The 24813-nt window shown below is 46.2% G+C and overlaps 1 protein-coding gene across 1 annotated transcript; it reads right to left on the bottom strand.

Moving 5' to 3' along the window:
- Nucleotides 1–7979: 7979 nt before the first annotated feature.
- GPR45 (G protein-coupled receptor 45) lies at nt 7980–9230 on the bottom strand. The gene has a single exon (XM_012664286.1). It carries the CDS (start codon nt 9106–9108, stop codon nt 7990–7992), a length of 1119 nt encoding a protein of 372 aa, XP_012519740.1. The 5' UTR covers nt 9109–9230; the 3' UTR covers nt 7980–7989.
- Nucleotides 9231–24813: the final 15583 nt, after the last annotated feature.

The following is a 24813-nucleotide window of genomic DNA, read 5'->3' as shown; positions in this document are numbered from 1 at the left end:
GAGTGCTAGGATTACAGGCGTGAGCCACCGTGCACGGCCTCCTTATGCGTTTTTTAAATCATTCAGGCTTGTCTTTATCGTGAGCTTAGTGACCCTCTGTTCATGGTGTAATAAAGCATTCAAAGGCTTCATGATACCACAGCAAAATACTGAAATGAGGGAGTATGCCATCAGCATTTTGATGAGGGAGGAAACAAGAAATGTACTCCCCCAAAGGACCGTGAATAAGGAGCAGCAAGCCTTTCTTTTAAAAAATGCTTCCGAAAATGAGCTTGGTTATTTTCCCTAGATTGGAATGGTCAGCAAAGGGATAGCAGATGCTGGAGGCAGCAGGAAAAAGTGCAGAGATGAAACATGAAGATCCTGGGCAAGTAATTTGTTCTTATTAACTAGGCTTTGGGGATCTTCGAGCATTTACCTGGACACCTCAGGAGGCTGAACTTGCAATACATTTGTGAATGCAGAAGGTAAAGCTCTGGTTGTATCTAAGTGGTTGTCACACAGATAAGTTCCTATCAGACTAATTAGGAAAAATCTATCTGTGCCGCAGCCCCCACTGGTTCCCTGTCTGACTGTGGCAATCTCTGGCACCCCTCCTATTCCTAGAACACCTTGTTCTCTGCTCCTCCAGCATAAAGGGGCGAGAGAGCAGAAGGTGAACTGGAGCCCAGAGAGTGATCGGGGAATGGAGACACACACCCGAGTGCACACAAATGCACACACACCATGCTTTTGCATTTACACATCCTTTCATTCTTTTTTTTTTTTTTTTTTTTTGAGACAGAGTCTCACTCTTTTGCCCGGGCTAGAGTGAGTGCCATGGCGTCAGCCTAGCTCACAGCAACCTCAAACTCCTGGGCTCAAGCAATCCTACTGCCTCAGCCTCCCGGGTAGCTGGGACTACAGGCATGTGCCACCATGCCCGGCTAATTTTTTGTATATATTTTTAGTTGTCCAATTAATTTCTTTCTATTTTTAGTAGAGACGGGGGTCTCACTCTTGCTCAGGCTGGTCTCGAACTCCTGAGCTCAAACAATCCGCCCACCTCGGCCTCCCAGAGTGCTAGGATTACAGGTGTGAGCCACTGCGCCCGGCCCACATCCTTTTATTCTTACACAGTCCAGATGCTAACCTCCCAGTGAGGGTCCTCAGGCCCTCTCTTTCCTTGAACGGTTAAGTCACCGTGGTCTGGCCTGAGCCCATCCCATGCTCTGTGGTAGTCCACCTGTGCCTTGGGCAAACATCTCTACCATTCAACAGCCAAAGCTTTGAAATTTCTCTTTCCTTTAATGTGATCAAATTCTTAATCAATGTTGTTCTTAATCAATGTTGATTGTTTGTTTGTTGTTTTAAATAGTAATGTTTTTTCTTATCTTGGCAAAGTTCATTTCTTTGTGGCTGTAAATTTTCAAACAGTTTGGCTTTTATGTCTCCCAGGGTTTGTCTCTAAAAGGTAAAATATGTCTAAAAGGTATGCCTCCTTACCACAGGCATACATGCATGTATTTTCTGTATTTGGATGCAGGACTCTGTGTATTAGGGGCTGGGGGTAAGGAGAGAGGCAACTGTCTTTGGTTGATGTGATAGAGATATGTTTACTTTACAATGAACAAAGGCTCTTTGTGAAATTTGTACATACGACTTCAGAATCACATATGCGCTAGGAACTCTTGTTTTTTAAAATTGTGCAAAGTTTTGGCAGACACTGCTGGGAGTCCACCGCATCCTCCTCCTCTTCCACAGAAAGATGCAGCTGGGCACACCGCTGCCCTACCAGCGACTCCATTTCCCAGCCTCCTGTGCAGCCAGGGGTGGCCATGGGACTCCCAGGGTTGCGTGGGGTGTCTCATTGCACATGCTCCCCCATACTCTTCCCCTTCCTTGTGAGCTTGAACAGAAACACAGAAGTGGCCGCAGCCCAGACTGACCACACGGATGAGGACAATGCCGAGGGGTTAATGGGAAACTGGATGGAAGGAACTGAGTCCTGAACACCCACACGGAGCAGAGCCCGCCTGGCTGCCCTGGACTCTCAATGGGAGGGAAGCAAATGTGTCTGTCTGGTGTTGGTTTTTTGTATTTCAGCAGCCTTTTCCCAACCCATCCATCCCCCCCTGCTGCTCCCTACACTCCCACACAGGCTCCGCGGTTCTCTGGGGACCTCAGAATGTGCATCCATCCAGCTCTGGGAGGCCAGCTGGCAGCCCAGGGAGTGTTTTGAATGGAATGTGGTGGTACAGTTGAGGCCATAGAGCAGAATTTGGCTCTTTAAAACCAAGCCCATGCTCCTGGCTTCAGTGGATGTGGTGTTCTTGTCAACTGAACCTTGAAACCGTGGACCACTTGAGGCTGAGGAAAGGGACTGTGATATTGTGATATAATAAATATATATTCAGTCTTTGCCTTGGTTCCTGGCATATAGTTCCTAAAATCCTTAGAAAGCCCAGAATGATGAGTGCCTTTTGTATGCTAATAAGATGGCTGGTGGTTGGGGACCCCTGGGTAGCTCAGGATGGGGGGTGGTTACTAGAAAGATCAAGGCCTGATTAGAGAGTTGGGACTTCAGCCCCAGCCCTGATCTTTGGGTTGGGGTGAGAGGAGAAGGGCCGAGGGTTGAGCTGATCATCAGTGGCCAACGATGTAATCAGTTCTGCCTGTATAATAAAACCTCCATAAGGTCCCAAAAGGACTGGGTTCAGATGGGCTTCCAGATAGCTGAACACATGGAGGTTCTGGGAGGGTGGTGGTCCCAGAGAGGGCACATGCCTTGCCCTGTGCAGCTTTTCCATTTGGCTGGTCCATCTGTATCCTTTGTAATGTCTTTATAATAAATGGGTAAACCTAAGTAAAGTGTTTCCCTGAGTTCTGTGAGCTACTGTTGCAAATTAATTGAACCCAAGGAGGGAACCCTCAATTTGTAGCCTGTTGATCAGAAGTATGGGTGACCACCTACTACTTGTGATTGGCATCTGAAGTTGGGAGCAGTCTTGTGGGATGGGGCCCCCAGCCTGTGGGATCTGACTCTAACTCTGGGTAGATAATGTCAGGATTGAATCGAATTAGAGGACACCCAGCTGGTGTCCACTACAGAATTGCTTGGTTTGTTTTTTTCTTCAGAAGGACTGAACAGTCAGTTTCTGAAACAAATTTCCACCCTTGCCCCCAAAAGGACAAACCTTGGCTATCAAGCAGGTTGACAGCACAACTGTAATAATTATTGCTTTTGTGTCTTCAGCATCTACCATGGCCAAGACCTTGGTCTAGATTCTTTATATGCATTCTTTTATTTATTCTTCACTGAGGCCGTCTGGCTGGGAGTATTTCTGCTGTCTCAGAGACGAAGAAGGGCGGGCACAGGAATGCTGTGTGACTTGCCCAGAATTACACAGAGAGCGAGGCAGCTCTGGGTTCGGACTGTCCTATTCTGGAGCACATGCTGCACCGCTCCTGTTACTGCCCAAACTGGGTCCTATTGCCCACTGCTCAAAAGGAAGCCAATACACTGAGACAGCAGGGGTTGCAGCAGAGAAAGAGTTTAATATTGCAGGGTGTCAGGTGAGGAGATGGGAGAAATTTCTCAAATCCATCTCCTCGAGAATTATGGGGCTATGGTTTTTAAAGATAGTTTGGTGAACAAAGAGCTGTGGAATTGGGTCTGCTAATTGGCTGGGGATGAGCTTATAGGTTTGGGAAACAGAAATCGTATTCTTGGCTGAGACAGTTCCTGGGTAGAAGGTTGCAGGACCAGCTGAGTCAGTTCCCACATATGCCCACTGGTCCAGTTGACATCACTTGGTCCCCCCAAATGCAGAGTCTGGAAGATATCTAAAAGACCAGTCTTAGGTTTTACTTCTTTTTCTTTTTTTAAAAAAAAATTAATTTAATTTAATTTTTTTTAAATTAAAAATACCCCCCGAAGATTCCTCCAGGACACACTCAACAGACTCTGCAGCGGTGACCAGAGGGAGGCGCTGGGAACGGGGATGACAACCACCGCTGGGCTTCAGGCACCTTGGCAAACAATCTGGTGAGCTCCAGGGCCATGCTTGTGATGGGGCAGCAGAACGGTCCTCTTCCCCCCCTCCCCCCGCTGTGGGGAGCGGTGCCCGCAAGACAATAACCACAAGGGGCCAGCGATGGCTGCCCGCTGTGTCAAGAGGACCACCGATCCCCGCAGACGCCACGAGGCCAGTCTTTGGTTTTACGATAGTGATGTTATCTGCAGAAGCAACTGGACTCTTAAGCAGTTAGCAACTACAGGAAGGCAAGCTAGGTTACCATGGCTGGTTAACTTTTAGTATGTCTATACTTCTGTGGGAATCAGACTTTTACCATAGTGCTTCCTTATGGCCTTACAGTAATATGGGCAGTTTCACGCCTGTGTTTCTGTAAGAGCAGGTACCTGAGCACTGGGCACTCCTGCGAGGGCTCTGGGGGCCAGGACTGCCAAATGCATGAACAGGGGGAGCAGAGCAGCAGCAAAAATACTTGATGTAGAAGGTTTTATAGTCCCATAAAAGCGTGTACTGCGAGTCCTGTGCAGGGAACATACACCCAGGGCTCAGAACGGCAAAGTAAGAATTGATCTGGATTTTTCTTGCTCATCTTGGTTGTCAGCACATCCTAGGAAACCTTTGCTTTTATTTCACTCCAAGCTCAGAGACCAAGATTCGAGATGAAAAGGTGGTGGGTTTTCGGGGGTAGTCACAATTAGGAGGACGCTTCTGAGATTTAATTGCATCTCATTTCTAAGGCGAGGCTCTCCCAGGGAGCCTGGGCATCTGCCTTCCAGGGCCAATTTATGACCATAGTCCACAGGTTTCTCTCTCTTGCCCAAGGCCCCCACAGAAACAATTCAGGTGTGAAGCTGCCCGGACTACACAGCAGAACCCAGGATTGCGGTGAACATCAGGGCCAAAGAGAAGATGAAAAAATAATAATAAAACAACAAAGCAGTGCTTGTCCTGCAAGTCCCAGGGAAGGAAACCAGAACTGGGTACTTACTCGATATCTTAGGAAATCAAGTTTGTTAAAGGTTCAAGTGAGGCCAGAGAGAATTATGAATGAAGGTGGCAAGCTACAAATCAGAGTTGAATACTAACTGGCTGGGGTTACTTAGCAGGGCTGTGATAGGAAAACAAAATGATGAAAGCGAACACCAAACTGTGACCCCTGTTGCTCAAACAGTCCCCGCCTGTCATCTTAAGATCACGTCCTTCTCTAGTCTTTCCAGTGTTGCTCGTAACTTACAGGCTCTAGACGTCCTCAAGTTGTGTTATCTTTGGCGTTTGCTATGGTCTAAATGTTGGTATCCCCGCTCCCCAATTCACGTGTTGGAACCGAATACCCAATGTGGTAGTATTAAGAGGTAGGGCCTCTGGGAAGTGATTCAGTCCTGGGGGCGCCACCCTCACAAATGGGATTAGTGTCCTTATGAAAGAGGCTTGAGGGAGCTCCCTTCCCCTTCTGCCACGGAAGACACAGCAACAAAGCGCCATCTATGAAGCAGAGAGCAAGGCTTCACTAGACACCAAACCTTTATCTTGGACTTTCCAGCCTCCAGAACTGTAAGAAGTAAATTTCTATTGCTTATAAATTACCCAGTCTAAGGCAACTTGTTATAGCAGCTTGAACGAACTGATACAGGGGTGTTGGCCCTGGCATTCTGGGCTTACTGTTCGTGGTCCTTGTGCACATTTTGGCAAGAAGGTAGGCTTATACACCGAAAGAGCAATAATACTTTATTTAAAATATATACAAAATTATTACTTTGAAACATATATATTACTGTCCAACATATATCATATAACACTGAATTATGTAAAGTTTGGTACCTTTGTTCATTCGGTTTTGTGATTTCTCTTTTGCTCAAGGCTTCTGAAGAAAATTATCTGAAATGCCCACCAGAGGGGAGGTGCCCATGGGCTTGGTCCCCTTGGTGGCCTAGCTGTGCTCTTGGACACTGCTGTGGCCCTGAAGCCCTGCCCCAAGGGAGCTGAAGGCAAATCCTGGCCTTGCTGGGGCACTGGGGACTCAGAATTGATGGGACTCACTTCAACCAATCACACACCAACTGCTCATGTTCTCTTTCTCTCTCCCCCACCCCCATCTGGGTATAAAAGGAGGGTGGACTTGGTGAGCACGGGTGTCAATTATTTTCTTAACCCTTCTCTGGGCTTAGAATAATCTAAATTATGTTCTTCTCTTCACCCTCCTTTCTTCCCTGCCCTTGTCACCACTACCATGGGGAGGGAATGAGAATAGGAGCCAGCCTCTTAATATCTCTTAGAAAGAAATAAGAAGTAAAACAAAAAAATGGAATTTCTGTGCTCTTAGGCCGCTTTTGAGTTACCATTATCCTGAGATAAATCAGACAACTGCTTTTAGGCACAGTGCATGCCTCATTCATCACTGCCTCCCCACAGTGCCTTACATCTAGTAGGCACTTAATAAATGCTCATTGCACGGAGGAACAAATGATTTCAGGGGATCTGGTTAAGCACGGGTAGGAAACACACGAAGTGGGGTTTACAATCAGAGCGCTGGAGAGATGAGAGGGATGTTGGAGATCATCTCGACCTGCTTTCTCAGTTGGTGAACCGGGTAACCGAGGCCCAGAGCAGTGAGGTGAAACGAACAAGGTCATAAGAGGAATTCCTGATAGAGTCAGACCTGGAATCCAATTTTCTAAATTTCTCCTTAAACTTCCACTCTCCTCAGATCTGAAACTACAGAGAGAGCTCAGTGGATGCAATGCTATGCCCTGAACTCAGGACACTCATCTCCCAACATCAGAAGCTCCTGGTGGTGGCAGGTGGCCGAGTGTAGGGTGCAAGCAGAAAGGTCCCCTCTGGGCAGCTTCACTCCTGGGATCCAGTCCTGGGCGGGTGGACCAGACAGCAGCAGCGGGTCTGAATGAGGTAGGAGGAACACCGAGACCGATGGGGACCGCCCCATGGGTGGGGTTTGCTCATTCTGCCCCTGCAGCGGTGCTAGGGCTGAAGGGCACTGGGTGGCTCACAAAGGCTCTGGGGCCCCAGGACGTCCAGAGGGAACGTGTAAACAAGGCCCAGCGACTGACCACTTCTGACACTGAAAGCAGGTCACTGCAAAGACTTGCTCAATGCATGGATTTCAGGGGGGCGTTTTTTCAGCACACTGGAAACATAGGAGAAAAGAAAGGGAAAGAGGGAAGGAGCCAAGGGATTTTCCCGCACACAGGGAAGCTGAGAGGCTTTGGGGCGCAGGGATGGGGTAGGCCGGCCCAGGTCAGGGGGTAATGGGTATGGGGGACATGCATGAGTGTCCAGGTGTGCTTCTCACTTCAGCTGAGTTGCCCCAGAACATTCTCTGGGCTTTGAGCCACTCAGGTCTCCCATGCACCACACCAGGGAAATCAAAAGCACAGGAACTCACTCTGTGTCCCAGTGTGATTTTGGTTTCTTCTAGAAAGAATGATTTGGCATGGCCAGAGATGCACATTTGACAAGGTAAAAGAACCTTGCGTGATTCCCCATATGCCACAAACATGAATGATTGAGGGCAGGTGTCAAAAAGGGAATGGTAACCCACGAGCTGGTACCTACTTGAGTTTCTCACCTCAGAACATGGTACCACCGGCTGTCTCTGGAGCAGGTGCAGAGGGAGCTCGGAGGCAGGATTGAGCTCTTGGGACAGACCCCGCTCCTGGCCCACCCTCAACAGCTTCACTCCCTGCCTACCCCTAGTCCCTGACTTTCTGCCCAACTTCTGCACTCCCCACCCCACTCCATTTTGCCTTAACTACCTTGCAGTTCCCATTAGACCCACTCATGGCTCCTCCGCAATGAGAAACAAAAATAATTCATCTTGCCAAAATTTGAAATTTGGGAGCCGCAGCTCATCTGGTAACACATGAGTACCTTTGTGCTTAAACAGCCACCACGAAGTGCAGACTACGACAAACGTGCCAGGGACGAGCGCGTCCTGGGACCCGGTGGCCGGCCCTCCCTAGACAGCAGACTGGTTCTCGTTGCACACATAGACTGTGCTCGGCCGGATTCTCCTCCGGATCCGCTCAGGCACTTTGGGAAGGATCTGGAAGGTTTGGGGCAGCAGCTCTATGCAGGCCTCACGGAATTTTTTGATTCTCCAGCAGTAGACGATGGGGTTGAAGACGGACTTGAGGTAACTGAGCCACAGAACGCAGGTGCTGGTGGCGTAGTAGGAGGAGCCGTAGTAGAAGCGCCAGCTGAACACAGACAAGAGGCTGTAGACCGAGTAGGGCAGCCAGCAGAGGGAGAAGCCCACGAAGAGGATGAGGATGGTGGTGAAGGCCTTGGTCTTGAAGCTCAGGTCCACGCTGACCTGGTGCTGGCGCTGCAGCCGCCGCCGGCCGGCGCGGGACAGCTGCCGCAGGTCCAGGCTGTCGGACTGGTTGTGCACGCGCACGGCGTTCTTGCGCACCGTGTTGAGGATGCACGTGTAGGCGCACAGCATGACGCTGAAGGGCACGAAGAACACGGCCGCCACCAGAGTCACCACGTAGGCGCGGGCGGCGGGGAACTCGGTGTAGCCCAGCACGCACTGGGGAGCCCGCGCGGGCACCTCCACGAACGTCGGGCCCAAGAGCGAGGGGACCGAGACGCAGAAGGACAGCACCCAGGAGACGGCGATGATCACCTTGGCCCTCCGCGGGTTCAGCTTGTCCTGGCGCTGCACGATGATGAGAAAGCGGTCCACGCTGATGATGAGCAGGATGGCCACGCCCTCCAGGACAAAAAACCAGTAGAGAGTGGCCGAGAGGCGGCAGAAGCCGTCCCCGAAGTGCCAGCGGACAGTGATGAGGGTGACGGCAGTGAAGGGCATGCAGCATACGGACAGCAAGATGTCGGAGAAGGCCAGCGTGGCCAGCAGCAGGTTGATGGCAGAGCGCATGGCCGGCCTCTGGTACACGATGACGCAGACCACGGTGTTGCCGAGGAAGCCGACCACGATCATGAGCAGCATCACCACGGCCAGCGTGATCCTGAGCGGGGCGGGCAGGGCCGTGGCCCCAGCGTCCGTCGCGTTGCTGGCGTTCAGCAGCAGGTGTTGGTAAGTATCGAGGGACGTGCTGTTACAGGCCATCTTGGAGAGACACTTGGAGCCGGGACGCAAATGGCCAAGGAGGGGTGACCCTCAGCGCTTTGGTGGCTGCCATCTTCTGTCTGTCAGCTGCATCTTCTTCCTCGATGTCGTTGGAGCTCTAGGGCACTGGAATGGTGGTCGGGAGAAACGTCTTTCTTTGGGAGCACTAGCTGGGTTTTGCAATTCATGGATCACATCCTGGTCATCTCTGTGGCAACTGATTGTGCCCACAGCTTCCCACTTGGACACTTTGTAGCCTAGAGCAAGCAAGAGGACAAAAGAGAAGGGAGTTAGTTCTTCCATGCACATATTGAATAGCGCACACATTTAAATTTCACAGGTATCCCTCAGCACTAGAGTGGGAAGAATGACTCATTTAGTTACCATTTGGGACAAAGCGTGGTATTCACAAATACTGTCTGAGTCTTGTCAAGCAGCCCAGGCAAACCTGATCAGCTCTATTTTGGGGGACTAAGGAAGTAGATACTTTCTCATTAGCACTTATGTAATAACTTGAGTTTTAAGCAACCTAGCTGAATGAAGCTCCATTAGAATGTCAGCTTCATGAGGGCAGGGCTTTTATCTGTTTTACATTCTGCATCTCCTAGCACCTAGTACTGTGCCTGGCATACAAATAGATACTTGTCGAGTTGATGAATAAGTGATAGTTGATGCTGCTGCTATATTTGTTTAACTTTTTAAAAAACCCCACTTTATTGAGGAATGACTGACATGTAAAAAGCTGTGCAAATTTATGTCTCAATACACTGTGAAACCACCACCACGAAGGCCACAGACATATCCATCACCTCTCAAAGTTTCCTCCCACCCCTTTCATTATTATTATTTTACTTTTGTGGTAAAAACAATGAATATAAGATCTACCCTCTTAGCAAATTTTAAGTATCTATATATATTTTAATTAAAAAATTAAGTCTATTTGTTTCACTTTATTTGAAATAAGTATAAATTCACATATAAGAAATAGTATGGTGGGCTCCATATACCCTTCAAGTTGTTTCCCTGATGGTAACATCTTGGATAACTGTGATGCTGCTGTAATATTACTTTTGGAGACACTGATGGGGAGAAGGGGACTCTCCCCGAAGACAAGGCCTTTTAAGATATGATGTTAATTTTTATTTTGTTTTTCATAGTATGGCAAGAATAGCATTCAGGAGCTCAGGTCTGCAGTCAGATGGCCCGGGCTGGGTGAGATCCAGCCTGCACCATTTATCCATGCCTTGACACCTTCCAGCTGACTTCTTCATCTGGAGCACATGGATGCTAATCAGGACTAGGACAGTCTCCCTGCGGGCCTAGGTTGCTCCCCAGCCCTCCTTGGTTTCCCTTCCCCAGGCCTCACCTTTGATAACAGTCCCTTCAGTATCTCTCTTTATGAATCAGGGTCTAAACTCTTTCCTGCCTCCACCCTGACTGATACAGAGGTCATGGCAAACTGAAGTTACGAGGCAACAGAAGCTAAGAGTAAGCAGATACTAGGAGGCAGAGGAAAGTTATGTGTGTGTGTATGGAAACAAGGGCACAGAAATCTACTTCAGTTCCTGAAAGGCTTCCAATTCCAGCTGGATTTCCATATGTGCATTTACAATATTTATTCCTTCCTTTGTTTTTAATAGAATTTTTAGCTTTTCGTTTTCATCTAATCTCTTACCCTCCCCTTGCCATCACCTCTCAGAGACAGCCTCTTTTTCTAAGACACAGGATCTTGCTATTGCCCAGCCTGGGCACAGTGGCTATTCACAGGTGTAATGTAGTGCACTACAGCCTCGAACACCTGGGCTTAAGTGATCCTCCTGCCTCAACCTCCCGAGTAGCTAGGACTAGAGGTACGTGCCACATGCCTGGCTTCAGAGACAGCCTCTTTGAGTATATTCTGGTCTGGGTTTTGCTGATGATAATGCCCATAGTGCTAGATGGTGAGCTCCCATCTTATTTCTTAATTTACTCACTTTATATCATCTGTGCCCTCACCATAGATAGGTGAAAGTTCAGCGTACCCTAACTACCTAACTACTCTCCTCCTAAGAATTGATGACTGATTATCATTGAAATAATTAAATTGAGTGCCATCATAACTATAAAAATGTACTTAGATGTCTGCATGGCACTCCATCAGATATGGACGCATGTCTTCACTCTACTCCGTATGATCCCTGATTGGTACCTCTTGTCTTCAGCCACCTCTTCCCTCTCCCTTTCATCAGCTATGCTTTAATTTTTACGTAGTTAAGGTCATTAATATTTGCATCCATCCTTTCCTGCATCTGCAACCAGATCTTCTGTGCTTTTTCCTAAGTTGACTCGAAGAGTTTAACTCCCACTAAAAGTACTTCTGTTTCATGGCTGTGTAATATTGCTCAGGGTGGGGTGGATTGTCAGCTGGAATTACATCTTCCTGACTGGTTTAGCCTTATGATCCTAGAGGGGTCATGTGTGCAAGGAGCACATTCCCAGCACTGAGGTTAAATGGAGTCTGTTCTCTTACCCATTGAAGCTTCAATGCTAAGAACAGGCCAGAGCACAGTTTATTTCATACGTGGTCCATGACTTTCTTGTACAGCTGTGTGTGTTTTCCTCGAGTTTCTTATTGCCTTTCTTCTTTTTCTTAGCGTTTATGTAGCTTTCCAGTCATGCACTCCTGCAGCTGGTCCTTTCTTCCCAAGGCTATCCCTCCTGCGGCCTCGGCCTCTGCTCCAGGTCTGGGCTCGCTGGGTGTGTGGCATAGCTGCCGTCCACAACTGCCCTTCACAGATCCCCGGGATCCACTTGTTCCTAAATCCTTTGTCATTTTCTCTCTGGCTTTCTTTTATTGTGCTGGCCAGCATCCTTAAACTACTTGCAAAGAAAGACTTTAGGGGAGGTGAGCTTTCTGAGTCCTCGCATATCTGAAAAATCCTTCTTCTGCCTTCCCCTGCACTAATGCTTTGTCTGGCTGTAGAACTGAGGCTGAAGTAACGTGCCCTCAGGAACTGGGAGGCATTGCACCTTCTAGCATCCAGCGTTGCTGGTATTAGATATGAAGTGGATTTGATTCTTTTCCTACATAGGCGAACAAATTTTTTTTCTCTTGAAGATTTGCTAATATTTTTGTTTTCCCTGAAACTGTTTGTACAAGGTGTACCTAGGTTTGGTACACTTGTCATGCTGGGTACTCACTCAGCGGGTCTTTTAAATCCAAATGCACATATATCCTGAGCCTGGGATAGTTTCTTCTTTCATATCTGGGGTAGTTTTCTTCCCTCTGATCTCTGGGAGGGTGCTTACTGGTCGTATGCCGGACCTCAGGCAATGGGCCTCAAATTTTCTTTCCTTTTCCCCTTTTTTTTTTTTTTTAATTTTTGCCTCTGTTTTTGGTCTCTGTTTATTCTATGTTCTGGGGGAATTTTTTTTTTTAATTTTACATCTAGTCCTATTTAATTTCTAATTTTGGCAATCATTTATAAAATCTAAGAGTATTCTTATTTTCTGAGCCTTTTGCATGGCATTCCATTCTTATTTATGTATGTAATATACTCTCAAAATTCTCTGAGGTTATTAGAGATTTTATTTTAGGTTCTCTTCTTTTTTTCTGAATTATATCTGGTTCCTCGAGGGTCAGTGCCTTGGCTTATCTTGGCCTTTCTCTTTAAAACTGCTACTCCTCCTCACGTGGCTGGTGGTTCCTGAATCTTGATCATGCTTGAGGCCTAAGGGCTGGGTCAGTTTCCCCCCAGCTCTCGCCCTGTGTGAGGTGACAAGCTCACTGTGGGTCAGGCCTTTCCTCAGGGTGAATGGGTGAGGAGCCAGCCCTCCAGCCGAGGGCTTCCCAGTGCCAGGACGAGTAGCGCTTCCCTCTGGAATCTCCCCATTCACATCACGAACCTTCACTGCCACCAACAGTATGGTCAGTACATTTACTGAAGAGTATTCTACTTTTTGACCTGGGGAAAAGAGGTAAGTGTCAACAGCCTGAACTTCATGGAGTGAATCCCTCTTTTTAAAAAATAGGGTTTGAATGGGTCTCTGTCTTTCCAGTGCAGATGTTAAATAAGTATTTCGTTTAGCATGTATATAAAGATTATACCAACCTCATCATTCATCTTTTGGAAGTGCTAAGTGTATAACAGGAGCTAAGAACCCAGTCCTGGATTCAGATAGTTCCTATGAACTGGTGATTTTGTTATTTAATTTCTCTAAGTCTTTGTTTCCTTATCTGTAAAACAGGGATAGCAATAGTGCCTACTGGAGGGGGTTGTTGTGACACGCACACGAAGGAATGGATCCAAGGAGCTAGGCACACAGCAGGCGGCCCGTTCGAGTTAGCTGCTGATTAATCTTCAATTCAAGGATGGAAGCTTCATTTAGCTTGGCAAATGAGTTTTAAAATGGAAGATGCTTTTGAGTTGTTAGAAATGTGTCATTCGACATGTACTTTGTTTAAAAATTACCTAAAAGTATGATAAAATTTAAAAACATAAGAATCTATTGAGTCAAAAATTTGACTAAATTTTCTTTTTACAGGTCTGATTTTTTTCCCCTTTGGGAAACAGTTGTATAATAATTTCAATAGGAAGCAGCTTCTGGCCCTTCCTTGTCACCTGGACAATCTCTCTAGGCCGTGATGATGGCCTAGGCAGAAATCAGCTGGGATTGGCTGGCAAGACCTCAAGATGAGCCAAAAGATACATTCTTGACCAACTGGAGACTCCTGACACAGGTAATGGTCCCAGAATCAAAGCATTGAAAGGAAACCCGAATGGCCAAATGAGCTGAGTAAACGTCTCTCAAAAGAAGACACATGAATGGCTAACAGGTATAGGAAGATGTGCTCAATATCACTAATCATCCAGGAAATGCAAATCAAAACCACGATGAAACATCATCTTACCCCATTTGGGATGCCTATTAATCAAAAAGACAAAAAATAACCAATGCTGGCAAGGATGTGGAGAAAAGGGAACTAGTACACAGTGTTAGTGGGAAAGTAAATGTACAGCCATTATGGAAAACAGTATGTAGGTTTCTCAAAAAACTAAAACTAGAGCTACCAATATGGTCCAGCAATCCCACTAGTGAGTATATAGCCAAAGGAAATGGAATTAGTATGTTGAAGAGGTATCTGTACTCTCATGTATTGCAGCATTATTCACAATAGCCAAGATGTAGAATCAACTTGTGTCCATCAAAGGATGAATAAAGAAAATGTGGTTTATATTCAAAATGGAGTACTATTTAGCCATAAAAAGAAGAAAATTCTGTCATATGCAGCAACATGGATGAGCTTTGAGGACATTATGTTAAGTGAAATAAGCCAGCACAGAAAGATAAATATTGCATGTTCTCAGTCATATATGGAAGTGAATCCTTCGTCTGCATGTTTTTGGGCTATAAAGTTGGGTTTTCCCTGCAATGATAATTACAGAGTGATTTCATGCTTACCTAAGGGAACAAATAGTGCAAGGTATTTTTTTTTTTAAATGTACGTGTCATGAAGTTGAATCTGATTAAAATTATTTTGGCTTCTGGGCATCAACCTGTCTTAGCTATGTTAATTTAGCATTTTGGTCGTGGTCCTATCATTAATATCTGAATCAACAGTACTGTTATTACAAGGGACTTGGGCACATTCAAGATCAGAGTATTAATAAAACATAACAGTGAACAAGAAATGTTCTACTGCTGTTCTTTGAGTAACAGCACTCACCACCGCTGGCAGTTTTCACTTTGAGAAACGGGATCCATGATGTGAATTATCAGCCAAGGAAGAAGCAGGTTGGGAACTGAACTGTTTGAAGGTATAGTTCCTCTCCAAATGAGCTCACCCCGAAACTGGGAGGTCGTGCAGGTGTCAGAAGATAAATAATCATTTCCAACTGAAGTATAATTAATTAACTACGGAAAGGGCGGCCAGGCTGTGTGCTGTGTGCTATGGTGTGAGTAGATGTGTACTAACAAAGTCTTCAACAAGTCGTGTCCATGCAAAAGATAGAAGGTGCTTTCAGCCACCAGCAAAGAAGAAATGCCACCATCCGCGCACTGACTTAATTTACTGCAAGGCTTTCTAAAGCTCCTTCTGCAGCCGCCTCCACCCCTACTGACCTGCCCTCGGCAGAGCGAGCCTCTCCTCTCCAAGCCTTCCGCGTATGCTCCCGTGTGGTCCTCACAAGTGGGGGAGGAGGCAGGGACATTGTGAAAGGGACCTCAGACACAGTCACGACGAGGTCAAATTCATAACAGCAGTAAAGCGTGGAGCGGAGCCTGGGAGCCAGGTTTCCTGGTACGGAGACTCCGGAAGAAGGACAAGCCTGTGTGAGGACAGTGGCTCAGGGGAGGGTGACTTCATGTCCGTGACACTCACAAGTGTGGAGGACAGGGAAACACCGCCCCGCCCCAACCACACAAGTGGAGGTACAGACAATCTTTTTTTATTTTTATTTTATCTTATTTTGAGACAGTCTCGCTCTGTCGCCCTGGGTAGAGTGCAGTCATTGTAGCTCACTGCAACGTCCAACTCCTGGGCTCAAGCAATCCTCCTGCCTTGGCTTCCCAGTGTTAGGATTAGGCCTCCCCGCGCCCGGCCAACAATCTTAAAAAGAAATAACACTCTTGTTCTCCTTTCCTGGTAGGTGAAGAATGGACTTTTAAAAAACTGAATTTCCATGGTTGACTGTGATGATGAAGGAAGGAACTTTTTTCTCTGCTCTGGAGATATGACAACTCTTTGTGTGACCACCAGGTGGCGCTCTGAGGTTTTTACCCTGGACGGGGGCAGCCTCAGGATGCGGGGAAGGGCCTGGGACCTGCCCTGCCAAAGCTGTCTTTCTCTCTCCTCTTCTCTCTCTTCTTTCCTCCCTTTCTTTCCTCCCTCCCTCCCTTCCTTCCTTCCCTCTCTTTCTGTTTCTTTTTTCTTCCTTTTTTCTTTTCTTTTCATTCTTTCTTTCTATTTCTTTTTGTTTCCTTCCCTGCTTTGCTAACTTTTAAAATCCTATTATACTAAATTACAAACACACACAAAAGAAGATAAACCAGTGTAACAAAGCCCTACTTGGCCAGGCTTTTGAGATATGTTCCCCATTTCCTTCCACATAAGCTGGCGCCTCCTTGTCCCTAAACACCTCCAGTCCAGGCTTTTGTTTCCAATGCAGTGAGGAGATTCTGCCAGGTGTTCCGGGCACAGGAGGCCAGAATGGCTGGGAGGGAGGAGTGGCCCCACAGACACGGAGAGGGAGGAATGCGCCCAAGGGAGGCTGGCGCACAGGAGCACGCAGGGGAGCAGGGCTCCAGCAGGCACCTCTCCGCGCGGTTCTACAGGTAACTGGCCTGACGCGGGCGCAGGCAGCAAATCTCATCTTCGACTGGGAATATGTTTGGCCTTCAGCTGCCAGCACGAAGAAAGCGATAAATGTCTTTCTCCCTTTCTCATCCTCAAGGTCCTATGTGAGAAGACCAGTCAGGCTGGACACTGATTGAAACCCGGACGCATAAACCCCGTGGAAAGAGGGGGTGGGCGGCCATGGGCGCGCAGGGACTGAGGGCGGAGCAGGGACCCGTCTGCGCGGTGGCGGGACTCCGTGCCAGACGGACAGCGGCGATCTCCACGTGTGGAAGGAAGACCTCCTGCGGCGGGGTGGGGACCCCCCAGCAAGGGCTCCCAGCCCTGGGCACACGCCGCCTTCCTCCCAGCCGCTGACACTGAATGGATTATTGTGTCTGAGGTCCTGTCCAGTCCAGAACGCCCACTGCACCACTGAGAGGTGTTCAGGAAAATGACTGAGTCTTCCCACGCGGTGGCAAAAGCTCATCGTCTTTTTTTTTTTTGAGACAGAGTCTCACTGTGTTGCCCAGGCTAGAGTGAGTGCCGTGGCGTCAGCCTAGCTCACAGCAACCTCAAACTCCTGGGCTCAAACGATCCTCCTGCCTCAGCCTCCCAAGTAGCTGGGACTACAGGCATGCGCCACCATGCCCGGCTAATTTTTTTCTTTTTCTATACATTTTTAGTTGTCCAATTAATTTCTTTCTATTTTTAGTAGCGACGGGGTCTCGCTCTTGCTCAGGCTGGTTTCCAACTCCTGAGCTCAAACAATCCGCCTGCCTCAGCCTCCCAGAGAGCTAGGATTACAGGCGTGAGCCACCGCGCCCGGCCAGCTCATCGTCTTTAAATCCCACTCTACTATCCTCCCTGGTAGTCCCCTCGCTCCTCTGTGACACCTTCCTTGTTCCTCAAGCAAAAGCTGCCACGGGCTCGTCCCTGTTCCCAGGTGGCTTGGTACCTGCGTCTGTTGGAGCATCCATCCGCCCTGGCCCCTTCGCTCTCTGAGCTTCCGGAGGTGCCTGTGCATCCCGGTGCCTCTGCGCCTTGGCGGCGCCACCAGACCCTTGCCGGGCCCAGGTGCGTTCCTGGGGCTGGGCCGCCGACCACAAGAACAGAATGTGCACGTGCGCTTCGACGTGGAGTGAGCGGGTCTTTGGAACTATTTTTCACAAACATCATTTAAAAAGTCAGGCACACACTACACACAGGTACACTACATTTTAATTATCAGATTTAGAGTTTTATATATATGCATTTACATATATATGTACATTCAGTAGAATTTGCTTTCGCTCTACTGGTTCTGTTTCAGCCAAATGGTGGGAAATTTGTTGGACTCTCTCTCCATAGTGTTTAATATTGCTTCAGATAACCAATTGGTTTTGTGATATTGGATTTTTAATCTCTGCTCCAGAAGAACATATTGGTTCAAAAATGCCAAATCTAAGAAATGAAGTCAATTTTGGCAGATGGGAAAGCTAGGAACAGCCCTTTGCTGTGCAAACAGCTTGACTCTGTCATTACCTGCAACCTTGTCACCTGTCTTTTTGATACAAACTCTCAAACAGATGGTACATTTCAATTTCAATAACTTTATTGGCGATGAAAAAATACGCGAGAGCTGCCAAAAGTAATACATCAAGTAGCTGTGTTTAGAAACAGGTGTTGTGCCACGTGTCTCAACTTCTAAGAAAAGTGAGCTGAAAGGAACCAGATTCCTCAACTCGGGCAAGATTCCTGGGGAGAAATTTCCAAATAGGGCAGAATTGGGAAGACTTTTAATGAAGCAAATCTTTATTTCCTATTCTTCTTAGTAATGGCTAACATTTCTTGTGCACTTATTGTGTGCCAGGAGGAGCTATTTGTACAGCTCAGTGGTTCTGAAGCTTTGCCCCTCAACTTTCAGCATCAGCCTAGGAACTTGCTAAAGGAAAATTCTCAGGGCAACTCAAGACTTACTGAATCACAAACCCTGGGGGTGAGGCGGGACCTGCGATCTGTGTTTCAACAAGTCCTCTGAATGTTCTCAAGTGTGGACACTACTGACAAAGCTTCTCTCACTTAACTCTTGCATTGACTGTGTTTTACAGATGAGGAAGCTGATGAGCATTTACCTAGAAAGTACAGTGGTGGGGTCATGTATTAGAACCAGACGATCCGACCCCAGGACTCATGGCCTTAACCTCTGGCTATGCACAGAGAGGCTAAAGATAGAACTGGAAGCTCCCATCAGACTTTTATACCGGAAATGAGTCAGCATTTTCAAACAAGAGCAAGGATGTGTCTCAGCAGGGAAGATAAGGAGCGAAGCGGGCGCAGGGCCTGTGTGTGGGAGCGTCACAAAGCCAGGGCATCAGGGCAGGCCCCAGGACACACGGCTGCCCTTGAGCCTGTGTTACACTCTGTGTGGGTGGTAGAGGAGCTCGTGTAGATGTCTCTTGAGCAAATGTGGATGAGATCTATTTGTCCCCTCACATTTAAAATCTGCTTGCTGCAGAGAATGTAGGAGTCAACATTAGATCTGTGGGAGACGCAGGGTGGCATGGGTATTCAGACACTACCTCATCTCTTTGTTCAGCCCTTGGCACTTCCCCACCTTTTCAAGTCAGGACACATATAGAAAGTGATATGTGTATGGCACACCAGAGTCGCCGACCGCGGGCCCGTCCTACTGCTACCAGAGCTAAGAGTGTTAATGCCTCGGACACACTAGCAAGCCGTTCCTGGTGGCAGGACCCTACGTACCGGTTGGTGGCTGGGAGACTCTAATCCGAGCAGCCCCCTTGACGATTTCAGGCCTCTATGAATACAACATCTAACGATGACTGAATTTTTGCTCTGGCCAAAGAAGCAGTAATAATATCTATTACTTGAATGAGACTTTAAGATATACAAAGTACTCCCCAAATGTGCTCTTATTTCTTTCTCACAGCCATCTGATGACATATTACTATTCCCATTTACAGACGAGAAAACTCAGTGCAATTAAGTGATTTGCTTAAGATGCTACTAGTGGGAGAACAGGGAAGTCAGTCACATCTTCTACTCTTTGACTCCTCCCTCCCTTCCTCTGTCTTAGGCGAGCCCCATGTCAGAGTACGCACTCGGTGTACACATGGGTTTCATCGTGTGGACAAATTTATTTCTATAGATTCAGATTATGACTCTAATCCACTGACTGGCTATGCTCGTTCTGGTTTATGACAAAGGACAACTGGTTGTTTAAGAACTTCTGAAAAGTCCAGAATAACCCACGGGACATTCATAAAATATTTGTTTTTATGTATCTTTATCACTTTTCTTTAGGGGGGTCCAAAGCATACGACTCACTTAGGGTCATCAGTTTCAAAGTGAATCTTTGTCAATTCTATTTGTGCATTTCGATATTAAAAGCCAGGTTTTCACCCCCTTTTTAAACTACTTTAGAGTTGTTACATCTAAGTAGGGTTTTTAAAGTCCCTGAACCATGTATGAAGCTTTTTCTAGAGGTACAAACATATGGTGCTTGTTTAAAAATGGATATAGCTTGATATTTTAACGAATCTGAGACAATTAGCACTTTTTCAAGATGCTAAAAAATAAGACCTGCTAATGTTGTGATTCTCCAGGTAGAGTGTGTGACATCCCAAGCAGCCTGCACCCGGGGACTCCCAGGACAGCTGTGGCTTACACAGGAGAAAACCCGGATACTGACAACCTGGAACTTCTCAGGGCTGCAGCAGGGCTGCTTTGCAAAACCTTTTTTCCTTCTCCAAAATTACATCTGCAGGTCCCCCTACCCTCCTTGTACCTGGCTTTCTCAAAAACTTATTCTAAACTTTTTTACCTTTTGCAATTTTTCTGATATTTTATACCCTCATTCTAAACAAACCAAAAAACCCAACTAAATTTGGTAAAGGAAAGTTTTTTCATTTGTGATATCATGAGGACAGACACAGCTTATATATGCCATTAAAATTATTTTTGATTATATTTTAATCTTAACAGCTTTTTGAGACACAATTTACAGATTGTAACATTTGCCCATTGTATGTTTATAATTCAATGAATTTTAGCCAATTTAAAGTGTTATATAACTATCACCACAATCCGCTTTGAGAACATTTCCATCCTCCCCCAAAAATATCTCTCATGTTTGTTTGCAGTGAACCGATTGGATTTTTTAACAGTGATTCAATTTATTTTCCAAAAAGGGTTCCTGACATGACCCAAGAACTTGCCAATGCGAATGGAGGCCTGGCAACTTTGGCGGAAGCTCTGCCCTCAAGTTCCCACCCGGGCCCCTCACACACGAGGAGTGGTGTTGAAGAGGCTGCCCTCCTAATAAAGGTGAAACATCATTAAAATCACTGAGTTCTTGTACCCTGGCCCATGTTGCTATCCATGGTTCTGAATTAATAAGTATTAGTAGGGCAGGAAGCAGGACAAGCTTAACTTATTTGCCCATGTAAACATATTTGCCAGAGTGCCACCCACTAACGTAGAGTCATGGTGAACCAATGACATAGAGGAGGCCACGGGGACCTGGGAAACAAGGTAGGCACCGGGGCTTGGACTTGGAAAATCTACACTATAGTCCTTGCTCTGCCTTGTAACCTGGGGAAAATTCCCAACTGTTCAGCCCCTGTTTCTTCTTTTGCAAAATGGGATTGGGGTACCTACCTCACAGGGTTGTGAAGATTAAAAGTTTAGGAAAGCACCCTAAAAATCACCAGGTGCTAGACAAGAGAGTAGGGAAGAGTCTTTATGAGGGTAGATGGCAAGTTCAGTCCCAAGCATACAACATGCTAAATTTTGGGGACTGTCTGAACCAACTGCAGATATGTGGGTCCCTGGGGGTGGGGTCCTGAGTTCTTCCTGAATGTTTTGCTTCTTAATAAAGTCAATTTTAAATGTATGTTGTTTAATGCTTTGTGAAACTTTTCATGATCTCATTACCTGTGCCATTGAACTGCCATGAGGTCGCAGAGTATTGCATAGTGAAACTAGAACTCATCACCCGGGCCATGCTTTCTAAGTTCCTCCAAGGTGGACTTTTGCAGTTCCTCTCTAACAGAGGTCAGAGCCCTTGAACTGGCAGAAAACACATACCCAGCATTTCGAGGAGCATCAAACCCATTCCTTAGCAGCTTTTGAGCTGACTAGTATACTATGCCATTTTCCTTTTCTGTCATGCCAAAAAAAAAAAAAAAAGGGAAATTGGATGTAAAGTCTTAAGTTTCTAAGACGCTGGACAGAAATTTATTCATTTGTTCAACCAATATTTACTGAGCAATCACCATGGGGCAGGCATAAGGGATTCAGTGGTGAGCTCTGCCTGTTGGATTTATAATCTGATTTGCTTTTCTCCAAATGCTTTCTGCAGGTAGCTGCATAAAGATGACATGGATTGCTTGTGGAGAGGGCAGATTCTGGGCCCCATGGCAGACTCGCTGAATCAAAATCCCTGGAATCTGCTCTCAGAGGACTCTTAGTGCCCCCAACCTTTGAGACTGGCAGTGGATGGTCACAGTTAATAATAGAGAGGGGAAAGGCGGGGTGGGCTGCATTTTACACAATCTGCCTCGTGATGCAAAGAGAATTTATCTACAGTAAGGAATTGTGCCAGACTCTTGATGAAATGAGAAGCTATAAAAGATTGTAACTTACAGTGTTGCACTGGGGGTGGGGGTACATGATCCTGCCTGCACTGAGATCTGCATGACTGGTTCTACTCTGCACCCCATCACTTTTTCCCCTAAGACTTAATATTTTAGAGCAGTTTTAGGTTCACAGCAAAATTGAAAGTACAGAGATTTCCCATTTCACCCCCCGCCCCCACAGATGCACAGCCACTATGGACATTCCCCACCAGAGTGGTTCATTTGTCACAATCCATGAAGCTACATTGACACATCATCATTGCCCTTGGTTCACTCTTGATGTCATACATTCTATGGGTTTTGACAAATGTATGCATAATTTCCAGCATTGTAGTGTCATACAGAATAGCTTCACTGTCCTAAAAAACCCCTGTGCTCTGCCTATTCACGCCCCCTCAACCCCTGGCACCTACTGATCTTTTTACTGTCTCCGTAGATTTGCCTTTTCCAGAATGTCATATCCAGTCAGTTCTCCACACCAAGGCTTCCACATCTATGGATTCAACCAAGCTCGGAGCAAAGATATTTGAAAAAAAAATTGCTTCTGTACTGAACTTGTGCGGACTTATTTTTCTTGTCATAATTCACCAAACAATATAGCACAAGACCTATTTACATAGCATATATATTGTATTAGGCATTATCAGTAGTCTAGAGGTGATTTAAAGTTTTTGGGAGGATGTGCATAGGTTATACGCATACACTACACCATTTTACATGAGAGACTTTAGTGTCCATGGATTTTGGTATCTGAGGGAAGTTCTGGAATTAATCACTTGCGGATATCGAGGAAAGACTGTAGTTGGAATCATACCACATGTAGCCTTTTCAGATTGGCTTCTTTCACTTTAGTAATATACATCTACGTTTCCTCAATGTCTTTTCATGGCATGAAGGTTGATATTGCTGAATAATATTCCACTGTCTGGATGGACCATAATTTATTTATCCATTCACCAATTGAAGGACACTGTTATGGTACGAATGTTTGTTTTCCCCCAAAATTCATACATTGAAATCCAGCTGAAGTCCTGGCTTCACTGCAAACCAGAACTCCAGGACATTTCAAAACTCTCCCAATCACCTGTGCAAACTAATCTGGACAAAAACCTTCTGGAATTATTATATATTGTCTGTTTCTCTTTTCTAAGAACAGCTTCTGGGGATGTCCTTAAAATAAATTACACAAAACAGTGCCTTTGAGTTCTGTGAATTGAAAAGAGCCCAAAGGGATAAAATAAACCTCCTAATTTTGGCAATGGATAATTCATAATAATATCGAAGAATGTACCTAAAACCTCCCTCATTTAAAATATTACTATTTGGAGAAAATTATTATTAATTAAGAGCAAAATTATTATTATTAGTTTTTTGAGACAGAGTCTCACTCTGTCACTCTGCGTAGAGTGCAGTAGCATCAGACTCCTGGGCTCAAGCGATCCTCCTGCCTCAGTCTCCCGAGTAGCTGGGACTACCGGCACGTGCCATGACGCCCGGCTAGTTTTCTATTTTTAGTAGAGATGGTGTCTTGCTCTTGCTCAGGCTGGTCTCGAACTCCTGACCTCAAGCGATCCTCCTGCCTTGGCCTCCCGGAGTGCTTTGGATTACAGGCATGAGCCACCATATCTAGCCAAAATGATATTTTAGTTTTCATTTCCTAAAAAAGTTCTTCTTTCCTCTCATCCTTTCTCTGTCTCTGTCTCTCTCTGTCTTTTTCTCTCTTTCCCGCCCCTTTCCCTCCATTCTCCTTTAACCTGAGCAGTTAATGGCAGTACATTGGTTTGCCTGGGAGGTGAAAAATTAGAAATAATTAATAGAAAACAATACTAGTTTATTTCTATAACTTTTCACAGAAAATTTATTATAGCAAAATATGGGCTTTTGGGTCAAACTATGATTTAAGGTGGATTCGGCTGTCAAACTTTTGAAGGCTATTTTAATTCTAATTGGTGTGACTGTAGTCGAAAGACATACTGAAAATCATTTTCACTAAAAAGAAGGAAAAGAAGAGCAAATAAATAAAGTTTTAAAAACGTATCAGTCTTAAAGATCTGTCTTGAAATGTGTAGTTGCCCTGTTGGGGACCAAGCTTCTGTGTTCTCCATAACTAATGATAAGCATTTATTTTTTATTTCATGAAAGTTTTTAGCAAAGCATTTGGTCTCTTGTAATAACTTGATTTATTAAGGAAGAAAGCAGAAAGCATGCCACAGAATGGGGAATGGCACGGCACAAACTGGGTGCCAGTGTCCGATGACAGAGAGCTCTGGGCTCTACATCATTTCTATGGTCCTTTTCATTTTGCTGATCATGGTCTGTGCTGCCTGGACTAGCCCTTCGTGTCTTAGGAGTGGCCCAAGAGTGATGGGAGGGAGGCAGCCCCAAGGAGGGGGGTTTGGGACTGGGTCTTTCTCCCAAGGAGGAGGAGAGGTTCTCAGAGTGAAGGAGGGCGAAGTTCAGCATTGGCTGTGCTCTGGAACCACTGGGAACCATAAAGCCCCTCCCCAGGTGACAGAAATGGCACAAAGCATACAGATCTTTAAATCCCCTCAGGCAATTCTTGTGGGCAGAAGGGGCTGAGAGAACCCCTAGGACAGAGGATGCAAAGAGAGAGGATGAAGCCTTGGGAGAAAAGCAATGGATTTGTTGGTTAGGGAGCAGCACTGGCTGTGAGAAAGGGGATTCAGTGGAGTTGGGGCGGGGTGCATAGGTAGGTATGTGTGAGCATACAGCTAAATTGCCTTATTT

Source organism: Propithecus coquereli, unplaced genomic scaffold, assembly GCF_000956105.1.
Source record: "Propithecus coquereli isolate 6110/MARCELLA unplaced genomic scaffold, Pcoq_1.0 Scaffold88, whole genome shotgun sequence".
In the NCBI taxonomy this organism is placed as follows: domain Eukaryota; kingdom Metazoa; phylum Chordata; class Mammalia; order Primates; family Indriidae; genus Propithecus; species Propithecus coquereli.
This window is presented reverse-complemented; position numbering and strand designations above follow the sequence as displayed.

Bases quoted from the DNA above. Each gene is read 5' to 3' on its own strand.
- GPR45 (XM_012664286.1), bottom strand. From the start codon at position 9,108: ATGGCCTGTAACAGCACGTCCCTCGATACTTACCAACACCTGCTGCTG.